At 30.0% G+C, this 12,866-nt stretch overlaps 2 protein-coding genes across 2 annotated transcripts in view; one reads left to right on the plus strand and one right to left on the minus strand.

Moving 5' to 3' along the window:
- Nucleotides 1-7,610, minus strand: part of LOC108686081 (allantoinase) — a 33,394-nt gene extending 25,784 nt beyond the window's left edge. Inside the window, exons 1-4 of the mRNA XM_018191161.1 lie at nucleotides 7,590-7,610; nucleotides 6,003-6,221; nucleotides 5,773-5,942; nucleotides 5,558-5,672 (exon numbers count right to left, since the gene is read on the minus strand). Coding sequence (XP_018046650.1) covers nucleotides 5,558-5,672; nucleotides 5,773-5,942; nucleotides 6,003-6,221; nucleotides 7,590-7,610 — 525 coding nt within the window. The remainder of the gene's footprint in view (nucleotides 1-5,557; nucleotides 5,673-5,772; nucleotides 5,943-6,002; nucleotides 6,222-7,589) is intronic.
- Nucleotides 7,611-10,645: 3,035 nt separating this feature from the next.
- LOC108686082 overlaps nucleotides 10,646-12,866 on the plus strand; it is a 6,440-nt gene continuing 4,219 nt past the window's right edge. Inside the window, exons 1-3 of the mRNA XM_018191162.1 lie at nucleotides 10,646-10,742; nucleotides 10,844-11,108; nucleotides 11,170-11,322. Coding sequence (XP_018046651.1) covers nucleotides 10,646-10,742; nucleotides 10,844-11,108; nucleotides 11,170-11,322 — 515 coding nt within the window. The remainder of the gene's footprint in view (nucleotides 10,743-10,843; nucleotides 11,109-11,169; nucleotides 11,323-12,866) is intronic.

Below are 12,866 nucleotides of genomic sequence, written 5' to 3' on the forward strand. Positions count from 1 at the left end.
TATATATAATACATACAAATATTATATTTTCTTATAATAAGATATAATTATTTCTAAAAATCTTATGTGACCTTAAAGTTTTATTATTTCCATAGATATGCTGTGGAATGATATACATTCTCACCGAGTGATATACTTAAAATCGCTGTTAATTACGACTCTTCATAGAAGTTTTATACCTTATGGTTTAACAGCTGGTAACTTATTTTCATCATCAATGGCGACTTTTGTTGCAGTAAGTGCAAAAATTTTAAAATTTTCTTGCAAAGAAAACAATTATACATCTGTATTTGATTTAAGATAGTACGAATGGGCATATCCTACTTCACAACATTCTTATCACTCAAAAATTAATTAGTTCTGTACATTTTATAGAATTTTTTTAGTCCTGATATAATGTTTGCATAATTTTTAATGACCATGTTAATTAAAGATTACTTAGATTCTAACAAGTATGTAAATATGAAATCAGAATTTATCAATAGATGGCTGTCAATGTAGTTGTCAGACGGCGCCAATGACTCCATTTCCTTGTTCTGACATCTGACAAAGATTTTCAACTCACAACAATACAAATTCCATACAACAGTATAGTTTGTAACAGCGTTGAACATGTCGAATTTTGTGCCTAGAAACTACGATTTGCGGAGCATTGATTTTCTGTTACCATTTGAAGAAATCTGCTGCAGAATCGCATCGAATGCTTGTCGAAGTTTATGGTGAGCATGTTCTTGGTAAATCACAGTGTTTTGAGTAGTTTAAAAAATTCAAAAGTGACGATTTTGACATGAGAAACGAAGAACGTGGAAAACCACCGAAAAAGTTTGAAGAGAGCGAATTGCAAGCCTTATTGGATGAAGATGCTGAAACTCAACAACTCGCGGATCAATTGAATGACACGAGAAGCCGTCTCCATACGTTTGAAATCCATGAGAAAGATCCAGAAAATGGAAAAATGGATTCCACATGAACTGAATGAAAGACAGTAAGAAAACCGAAAAACCACTTGCGAAATGCTGCTCGCCAGGTACAAAAGAAAGTCATTTCTCCATCGAATTGTGACTGGCGATGAAAAGTGGATATATTTTGAGAATCTTAAGCGTAAAAGATCATGGGTAACTCCAGGCGAATCATCGACATCGATTGCAAGGCCAAATCGCTATGGATGGAAGACAATGCTTTGTATTTGGTGAGATCAGAAAGATGTGATCTATTATGAGCTGCTAAAACCTGACGAAACCGTTAATACTGAACGCTACCGACAACAAATGATCAATTTGAATCAAGCTTTGTGTGAAAAACGACTGGAATATCAAAAAAACACATAGTGATTTTGCTTCATGATAACTATCACACACAGCAAAACTGATCAAGGAAACGATTGAGGCATTTGATTGGGAAATACTTTCGGAAATGCGGCTTACTCACCAGACTTGGCTTCGTCCGATTACCATTTATTTGCATCGATGGAACACGCACTTGTTCAGCAGCGCTTCACTTCTTACGAAGATGTACGAAAATGGCTAGATGACTGGTTTGGCTCAAAAGAGCAACAATTTTTTTGGCGTGGCATCCACAAATTGTCAAACAGGTGGAAAAAATGTATAGCTACCGATGGGCAATACTTCGAATAAAATATTTTTTATGCAATCAGTTTCATGCAATAAACGTATATTTTCTATAAAAAAATTCCGATTTCATATTTACATACCTGGTATTTAACAAAAAGCACTTTAAAAAAAAACCTTTTAAAATATTTGTGACATTTGCGATTTTATTGATCACAATTTGTTTTAACTGTTATAAGCATAATAAAAAAAATCATAAAAACGATAAGAGTGCAGGATGCGTTTTCACTTTCATGATAAAGAATGTTACTTCATAAAAATAACACGTTATCGTTATTGTTTCTAAAAAGAAATTTGTTACTGTTAGTTACAAAATAATAATTCGTTATTTTTTGTTACTTTTTTGTATATGTAAGAAAGTCACTGCAATATACACTCCACTGTTGTAATCAATTGTTTATACGAAACCGTGAATTATTATTAGGATATATTCACGAATGAATTTTCTAATTCTTTTGATTTATTCTTTTGATCGTTATAATTTAAAAAATTTTTATCATATCGCGAAAATTTATAATATTTTATTTGAATACGCAATTACTGTTACACAATTTTTGAAAGAATGGCGATAGCAAAAATAGTGAAAATTACGAAATATGATCCGTTTAAGATTATTAATGCAAAAAACATGTTTTTCGCGAAATTGCATAGTCATGACGTACTTTAAGTTCAATGTTTATATGTAGTAATCTCTTTAACAGTAACGTTGCTACATATTGAATCGCTTTTAACGAGTCGCGTTCATGAATTTTAGCGATGTTGAATTTAAAACAGATACAAACGAATATTTTTTATGTCAATTTTTTATTACACTACTGCTATACTTATGATGAATAATCGTTATAATATTAATATATAATATTAATATATAATAATACATTTCATGTGTACTCATGTACGTATTCTTGTTGGATAAATATGTATATATCGCAGACAACGCATACGATACACATTTTGATAAATTTTTGGATGGAGATGGCATTTTAAGAAATATTTCGTAAGAATCGTAAGTATTAGCAGTGAATAAAACATTGATACAACATAAGTAAAAATGCGAATGTGACTTGAAAAAGCATTGAATTCTGTCGAAAAAATATATCAGAAAATATATTATGTGTTAATTTAAGAAAATATTAGCTTGTGTTAAACACTTTACTTTAGTAAGTGTAAAGCCGAACTTTTCAACGCCATTTTTCTCAAGACTTATACAGATAAGTGAGGTAAGTCCGATAAGTTTTGATAAAGTTTTGATTCATGTGTAAGTAGAGCAGACTAAACTAAGTCGAAAAGTCCTTTAGAGAAGACCATTTTGTACAATTTTTACAATATGTATGAGATATGCACATAATGAACGAAATATTAATTTCTAAAGATAGACGGTAAAATCGATACATAAGATAACTTTAACTTTAAAATTTCTTTTAGAGTTATTTTATGAAATGTCTTAAAAATATGTATGTTTTTTAAAGGGATCCTAAGCTTGAATTCCGATGAAGTCATCAGAGGTCGCGCCACGCATCAACATATTTTTATATATTATCACACCAATATCTCACGCAATCTACGATACACGCAGTCTCACATTCTTGTCAATTTTCGTATAACAAATTCGTCGCAATGAAGCGTCTAATTCTAAGAACTCGACGTTGTATTTGTTCGTGCAAACTACGTGTTTGTGAATTATTATTTTGTAAGTAACAGATTGCAAAACTTTCGTATCAAGCAAATGTTGTCACGACTTGACAGCTTGAGACGCCATGTTATACTAAGAAATAGTAAAGTATACAATTTTGAAATTTTTGATCTTTCTCAATATAAACTTCATCTACAAACACGTATTAATGCGTAATATATTTTAATCTTGGAAAAGGCTTTTCGAATCCTGTGGATGTGAAAGAGAAAGAAGTATTTGTTATAACAAAAATTATATGATTTAGTCGGTAATACAGACGGCTTTAGGATCCTCTTAAAAAACGTTTAAAGATATCTTAAAGTTGTTTCATGCATCGATTTTAGAAATTCTATAGAAATTCATTAAATAACTAAAAAAAATTGCGAAAATTGCAAAATGTGGTAGAGGACTTTTCGACTTAATTTAATTCGCTCTACACACAAGCGCTTTGTCAAAACAAACTTCTTATCGAATACCTCGTATATATGTATCATATAATGTAATGAGTTGACTTAATTGGTTGATTGAGATTTTTTGTCGATGCATCAAACGGTGTATTCCTCTTACAGTATCATTGATTGATACAACTTAATTCAAAAGTCTAATTTGAATAAGAATTAAATAATGATTTTTACAAAATAAATAGTCTCATCAAATAATTAACAGTAATATAACTGTTTGACATTTGCTGGATGTCGTTTTAATAAATTCCTAAACATAAAACAAACGTTATTGAATTTTGTATAAAATATAATATTATAACATATAAAAAATATTCTATAAATTAACATATAAAATTAACATATAAAATTAACATATAAAAAATATTCTAATAAAACATTGTATTATATCATTATGTCAATTTTTTGAAAATATTTTTGATTTTTTTGATTTTTATTACAGATCATTTATACGTTGATCAACTTGACAAAATCAGATTTACGTTTATAATTCTGGAAGTACTGCAACTGATGATCCTGTGTTTATTCTTGTAAGAAATTAATAGACAAAACCCAGAATGCATTTTAAGCATGTAATAATTATTTTATATTCTTAAATATATTTATATACTACATACACATTTACAAATGTATTTTAATATACAGGGTGTCTAGCGAGACTAACAATAGAGTCTAACAATAATTCACAGGAAGGTCTTTGGGACTAAACTGAGTGGAAAAGTCCTTTACCATTTTGCAATTTTCGCACTCGGTATAATTTTGTTAAAAGTTATTTCAGATAATAAATTAATAATAAATGAACTAATTTCAATAAATTAGGCTTTAATTGTGCATGTGTTAATATTCTTCTGTCCACAAATAAGAACAAATTTTAAAGTAAAATCTTAATGTTTATTTTGGAATTTTCTTTCAGATACTTTGAGGAATACTTATTTCTATCGAAATATTAAAATCATTAACAATTGTAATATAACTATTTACAGAAGTATTATGCCACGTAGTTACAGATAATTTATTTCTAAACAAAGTGTCTTAAGACCGCAATGTGAATACACAATAAGTAACGAAAAGGTCTTATCGATCTGAAATGGATGCTAATGCTTAAATATTTTAATGTGAATTTATACACATCCCATTTTACTGTGCGTCGTAATCATTTTTCAGTCTTTAAACGGAATTTTAAACCAAATTGGGATAATACAATAATATCACAAATTAAATTCAAGCAATTTAATAATTGATGCTAAGCATCCTAAAGAATAAGCATCTTAAAAAGCTGTAAATAATTTATTGGGACATATATCGGTCATGATTTGATTTGAACCTTTCTACATTCCGTGATGGATGTCTTAACCATTTCGACTAGTGTTGTGAAGTTGGTGATATTTTGTCACAATAACTAATATATAATTAAGATTGTTTAAAGACTAAAAATAATTTGGGCATGCAGTTGTAGAATTGAATATGTAGGTCAGACCGATAAGACCTTTTTGTTACGTTATTGTAAATTATTTCCGTTATCATGGTTGATTTATGGCGCGATAAATAAGTACGAGGTTTCGTTAATTGATATGCGGTTTATGGAAAATGATTTATACGTTTTTGTATTCGATTTGAAGTTGTACGAACATGTCTTATTTTACAACATTTCTGTGGTTTAAAGATTAATTTATTCGAATTTTCGAAAACAACTTTAGATCAACTTTAAGACTATTATTCTTTGAAGATAATTTTATGTATGTTCATATGTATTTCGCATGCATAAATATATTTATCTAAAAATTTACAAGACATACCTGATTTCCTGGTATCACACCGCCCCAAAATGCAACGTCTACAAATGTTTTCGCATACGCTTCCCTTGCTTTAACTTTGAGATTATCCAAAGTAGTAGTAGGCGGAATAGAATTTCTATATCATGAGAAAGATTAGTATATGAGATAGATATAGTATGTGTTTAAAAATAATTTTGTCGTTCAGACAATAGTTATAAGAGAATATAAATTGTTACAAGGGCATATCCGCGATTGTAGTAACACCGCCAGCCGCGGCCGCTTGTGTAGCGGTGTGAAATCCTTCCCATTCGATTCTTCCGGGCTCATTTACGTGCACGTGAGAGTCTACTATTCCAGGCATTAGCACTAATGAGCCGTAATCATTAAACACAATGCCGGGATATTTCTGAAATGCACGTCGATTCGCATTTCGTCTCCTGTCTCAAATAATTTATACGGAACTTACCTGTGATAAATATCGTACAACATCTTCATTAGTGTCGTACAATATTTCCCGTATTTTTTCATTTATTACAACCAATGTAGCCGGTTGAATACTATTCATAAAAACTGTTCTTTGAGATACAAAAGCACAAATTCGGGAATCTTCTTGAAATTGCATGTTTGAACGTGCACTGTCAAGTACCATTAGGTAGTAACTGTGAGTGCAATGCGCAATTCGTATCTATAAATACGTACTTATAGCAGTGCCGCCGCTGACGTACAAGGTACCTTTGCGCAAAGGGAATTTTACTATACCTTTAACATTTTTATTTATCTTTTAAATAAGCGATATTTTTTTAAACAATTGTTTAAATATCTTTAGAGAAAACGCAATTTTTTATTTTTTTAGGACATTTATTATGTTTTATTACTTTCTCTCTATTAGGAAATGTGAAAAGTGAAAAGTGTTATTGAAGTTACTAGAGCAATTTTTCATTTTTCACTTTTTCCGCTTTAGAGAAATTATTACATGATCGGTATCCTGATGCTACAATAGCTTGACATGGCTTTATATATACTAAATTTTAATAGCATGGGTAACAAACTACTATCCGATGATAGTAGTTTGTTACCCATGCTAGATTTTGTAATGCAGTTTTTCTAAATTGTACAGTACACATTTCGAAAAAAATTAAATCTCATAGAAGCAAGCACATATAATTAATATTCGGAATGAAAAATTGATTTTTTAAAAAGTTACTACTGGTGGCCCCCTTTAATGCATCTTTGCGCAGTGCACAATTTGTTCACCTTGAGCCGACTCTGGTTTGTAATTTAGAATAGAATACCTTATCAAGTGGCAGAGTACATAGATAAGCACAAAAATATAATGCCTTATTAAGCGGCAGAGTACATAGAGATGTGACATTGTATTATACATGTTGATAAAAATATAATGTCATTGATGTGACATTGTATTATAAGCATGTGATAAACATAATACAGTATTATAAATAAATATTAATATTGATAAAATATTAATAAATAGATGCTTAATATTGTGTAAAAATAACATCGTTTCTTCTCAAGCTGTACAAATATTTGAAATCGACCGAATAGGTATTTATTAATACTCAGCCTGCATTAGAAAGTATTGAGAAATAAAAAAAATTCGAGTGATTGCTTTCCATTAATATTATTCTTATATTCTTGATTATTTGTTGTGTTACGCGACATCAGCACGCATATGTCACTCCGAAGAGATGCACGAAATTATATTCTACAAATGAAATTATAGCCTATAGCTTTCGAGACACTAATAATATGATCTGCGCTGTGATGATGAAATGACATCCTGTAATTTTATAATTCTATCTAATTTTTTCAACTCATGCCGAAATCGATCGATATACTGTAGCTTATACTCGCGCTCCCTCATTTCTATTACAGCTCTCAGATAAGTAGAAACGAATCATGCTAGTAAATATACTTCGAGAGTATAATGTCAATAGAATATTTTTGTCGTGCTTGGGACTTTGGCCATTTCAACGTAAGCTCGCAAGACGTTTGTTACCAATGTTCTGTTTTATACTTGAAATAAGTTACTTACCATTCGAGGTAATACGGTCATTATATTTTATTTTCTCAGTACATTCAATTAATTAAAATGTCTCTCATGCCAAAACAATATTACTTTTTTTATATATCTGACAAATTGTAAAATTAATTTATCCGTAGATATTAACATTATATATTAATAGATACAATGGACAAGTAATTTTTGAAAGTCTGTATCAAATGGTCGTAACATTGGCTTTTCTCATAAAGTTTTTAAATCAGATTTGGAACCGCGACAAGGTAAGTAATCAAAACCGTTTGAATTATATTATAGACGTTATAGATATTTATAACACAAATATTTTCACTTTCTTCATTAAAATAATATTTCCTATACACATACGAGATATCCAAAAGTTCCAAAATTTGTCTATAAATAAAAGTACATTATATAACTTTATATATTCTTATACACCATCATCACTTTCAAAGTAGTGAGCATACACGTCGATTTCACTACTTCACGAATGGAATTCATCATGAAAATATTTTTTAACAAAATTTAAAACTGCTTCAATTTGAATCTTTTTTGCAGTGATAAAATATCTGTTTTTAACTTAATTTTTATCTTGAGAAAAAGAAAGAAATCTCGAAGAGTGGCTATATAGAGAAGATTTAAGGTAGTGTATCAGGTATGTAAATGTGAAACCGGAATTTTTTAATAGAAAATACACGTTTATTGCATGAAAATGATAAAAAATATTTTATTCGAAGTATTGCCTATCAATAGCTATACATTTTTTCCACTTGTTTGACAATTTGTGGATGTCACGCCAAAAAAATTGTTGTCTTTTGAGCCAAATCAATCATCTAGCCACTTTCGTACATCTTCGTAAGAAGTGAAGCGCTGCTGAGCAAATGCATGTCCCATCGATGCAAATAAGTGGTAATCGGACAGAGCCAAGTCTGGTGAATAAGCCGCATGCGAAAGTATTTCCTAACCAAATGCCTCAATCGTTTCCTTGACTAGTTTTGCTATGTGTGATGGTGCATTAGCAATGAAGCAAATTCACTTTGTGTTGCCTTTTTTGATATTCTGATCGTTTTTCACACAAAACTTGATTCAAATTGATCATTTGTTGTCGGTAGCGTTCAGTATTAACGATTTCGCAGATTTTAGCAGCTCATAATAGATCACACCTTTCTGATCTCACCAAACACAGAGCATTGTTTTCCGTCCATAGCGATTTGGTCGATGTCGATGGTTCGCCTGGAGTTACCCATGATTTTTTACGCTTAGGATTCTCAAAATATATTCACTTTTCATCGCCAGTCACAATTCGATGGAGAAATGACTTTCTTTTGTACCTGGCGAGCAGCATTTCGCAAGTGGTTTTTCGGTTTTCCTGCTGCCTTTCATTCAGTTCATGTGGAACTCATTTTCCCATCTTCTGGATCTTTCCCATGGATTTCAAACGTAGTCGAGACGGCTTCTCGTGTCACATTCAATTGATCCGCGAGTTGTTGTTGAGTTTGAGCGTCATCCTTATCCAACAATGCTTGCAATTCGCTGTCTTCAAACTTTTTCGGTGGTTTTTCATGTTCTTCGTTTCTCACGTCAAAATCGCCACTTTTGAATTTTTTAAACCTCTCAAAGCACTATGATTTACCAAGAGCATGCTCACCGTAAGCTTCGACAAGCATTCGATGCGATTCTGCAGCAGTTTTCTTCAAATGGTAACAGAAAATCAATGCTGTCCGCAAATCGTAGTTTCCAGGTACAAAATTCGACATGTTCAACGCTATTACAAACTATTCTGTTGTATGAAACTTGTATTGTTGTGAGTTGAAAATCTTTGTCAGATGTCAGAACAAGGAAATGACGTCAATGGCGCCGTCTGACGGCAACTACATTGACAGCTATGGCCATCTATTGTAAATTCCGATTTCATATTTACATACCTAGTAAATTTCATAGGAAGTGTTAAACTCACTCATTAAAAAAAAGATTTTTAAAAAGCATTTTATTTGTGATATAAATATTGGGATCAGTGTTTTAGGAGTACGTTCTTAAGAGGACTTCTTAAGAAAATGATGATAGTCCATAAAATCCAAGATTAGTATATTTTTATTTATAAACAAATTTTATATAGGGGAAATCGGGGCACCATTGATCACAGGATGGGTCATTGATTGTTAAATTGTTATACATAAGCTAGAATGTTTAAATTAGTACTACTGTACAATACAACTGTTACTTCGTTGCCCATACTTTTTATTTAGATGGCAAATGATTAAATTTCTTTTTTGTAGCGAAAAGCATCGATTATTAATGGTTTTCGTAGCAATAATAACTTTTTAATCGCATAAAAATATTTTAATATTGTTTTTGTAGTAGAAGATACATATATGAAGATAAGGTGCAAGTTCTTCACATCTCAACTTACTACATTACAAGTAATAATTTATTTTTTATAGTTTAAATATACTATTAAATGTATAAATGGAGTACTATGAGTCATACATTAAGTATTCATTAATGAAACGGAATAATACAGAAAATATATATACTAAAAGAGCAGCTTATACTTCTAAACAATTAATTTTATTTTATTGTAATAAATTTTTTATCTTATATTGATAGTTACTTCTCATTTGTTTTCTTAACTTTCTATTTTAAATAATTATTTAATAATTATTAGTTGTAATTATATTTTATTATATTAATGTCTATGCTAAGAATGTGTAGTTAATTGAAAATATTTTTCAAATTTCATCATCGTTATTTCTTGTCTACTATTTTGTGTGACTTATGATACCCCAGGTATGGAGCATCATGGGTCATTTTTTAAAAAAAAATTTTTATTTTTTTTTTTTAACTAATAAATATTTATTAAATGTACTTATTAAATTTTTAAATATGCTTTAATTATTAAAAAAAATGATACAAAAATTTGTATATTTAAATGCACTTTTGAATTTGAATTTTTATGACTCATGATGCCCCGGTCTCCCCTATCACTTGGATCTTTGAAATCGATAATTATAATATATCACTTGGATCTTTGAAATGTTTTTTACAAATAGTTTCATCATTTATATGAAATCATGGAAAATCATTGGAATATATTTACAAATGATTTGGAAGTTCGAATTTTGAAAAGTTACTCTCACATATCGCAGAAATTTACAGTATCTTACTCGAGTAAGTAGATTATATTAGAGAAATAAAAAAGTAATAACGAACGCGGATTTAGTGCAGAAGATTATTATTGAAAGAATAATGCATATTTCACAAATTTGCAGTATTAATGTACACCATGATGTCGATGTTTATAATGATACCGTCACTAGGACCGATGTTTCTCGATGTTGTATTGCCTCTTAATAAATCGCGTCTGCGAAATATCGCAATATATAGCGAATACGGAATAGATCAAGACAAATATTTTGTACCAATTTTTTTGTACACTTCTATTATGATCACGGTGGGTATAACGATCATGGTAGCTGTTGATACCATGCATATAGCATGTACCTCACACGCATGCAGCTTATTTCAACTTATTGGGTAAGTGTGGGAGAATAAAACATTTACGATACATTTTCACAAAATATTCGTGATATTGCAGCCAACAGGTTGAAAATGTAATATCAAATGTTCCTATCGACAATGAAGACAACCAAATCAGACATTGTACAAATACAGAATATAAAATGTTCAGCGAGGAAATGATATATCGGGAATATATCATCTGTTTAAAGAAACATCAACTTGCTTTAGAGTAAAGGACTTTTTTTGTGTGATTTTTTTCGATGTTTTTACGTCAAATACTTATATTAAATAGCACTTAATAAATCCAATTAAATAAGAGAAATCCTAGTTTTGATCAAAACGGATCTTTTTAATACTTCAATTAGAGATGTTTCAATACGCATCGATAAATTGAAATATCAAAACATCATTTGATTTTCAATATTTTACATCGAAACTTTAAGTTCCAGATATTATTATAAAAATTGAATAGAAACGTGCGCATCCGCATTTATGGATCATCTAAAAGTAGATGATTTTTGGAAATGAGAAGTTGATTGTCTAACTAATTACAAACTATGATGTTTTCGGCCGCTCTGAGTGACAATATATAGAGTGTATATATTGAGTGCTTTCCATTTAGTGACACAAGTTAACACAAGTGTGTATCTTTATTACTCATTGAACTCACTAAGAAAGATAGAAAAATATAGATGCTCGTGTCTACTTGTGCCATCAAATGGAAAGCATCTACAGTAATGTAGGTTTGTTCGTGTCACATGTTCCAACATGCTTCATGTTCTTATGCTTCATGTTCTTACTATAATTCCTATTCACTCCAATGAGCGAATTGGAGTGAGTAGGAGCTATGCTAAGAGCATATTGAAACATATTAGAGCATGTGATGCGACAAATCCAGTATTACATATGTGCGCATCAAGTGCTCGGTGTAAACTAGAGCCATATTGGTAGACAGAAAAAATTGCGACTTTTTTTTGTATGAATTTAAGAACGCGCAATTTTAAGTTTTAAAATTGACGGCATAATATGTCTAAAAAATATATAAAAATTCTGGGAATCCAGAAGAGACAAAAGTGGCATTTGCTCTTTCCTGAATGACAATTTCTGTTTCTGGATTTATATTTACTTTGTCACGGTGAGAAAGCTTTTAATGCCTAAAGATGTATACATTTGTAATTATATATGATATATATAATTATATATCATATATAATATAATATTATATATATTTTAATTCTCGAAATAATAATAATAATAAGCTTTTAATTATAAGCTATATATGTACACATATGTACATGAATATAAATGTATAAAAAAATTACTTTAAATAGCGAAGCGCCACTACGGTCTGAATGTTAAGATGTTGAACTATTATATATATTCATTTAAATGAATTAATTTCAAAAATGATAAGTGCGTGATTATCGGACTTTCAATGCAATCAATCTGAATTATTAATAATTCTCCCAAATTTCTCAAATTTAATCTTAAAAAACTGTAATAAACTTATTGCGAAAAATATTGCCTCGACTGGGAATCGAATCCGGATCTCTTTCCGTGCGAGCGTCCTAAGCCTTTAAGACTACCGAGATCATATTGGCACGTAATCATTTCTGAAATTAATTCATTTAAATGAATATATATAATAGTTCAATATCTTAACATTTAAACTGTAGTGGCTCATATTTAAAGTAATGTATTTAACATAAACGGTCTTATTTCCAATCTTATGTGTAAAAAAAGTTGTGCGATACATTATTTTATTGTTATTAT

The sequence above is a fragment of the Atta colombica genome, unplaced genomic scaffold, assembly GCF_001594045.1.
Source record: "Atta colombica isolate Treedump-2 unplaced genomic scaffold, Acol1.0 scaffold164, whole genome shotgun sequence".
Taxonomy (NCBI): Eukaryota; Metazoa; Arthropoda; class Insecta; order Hymenoptera; family Formicidae; genus Atta; species Atta colombica.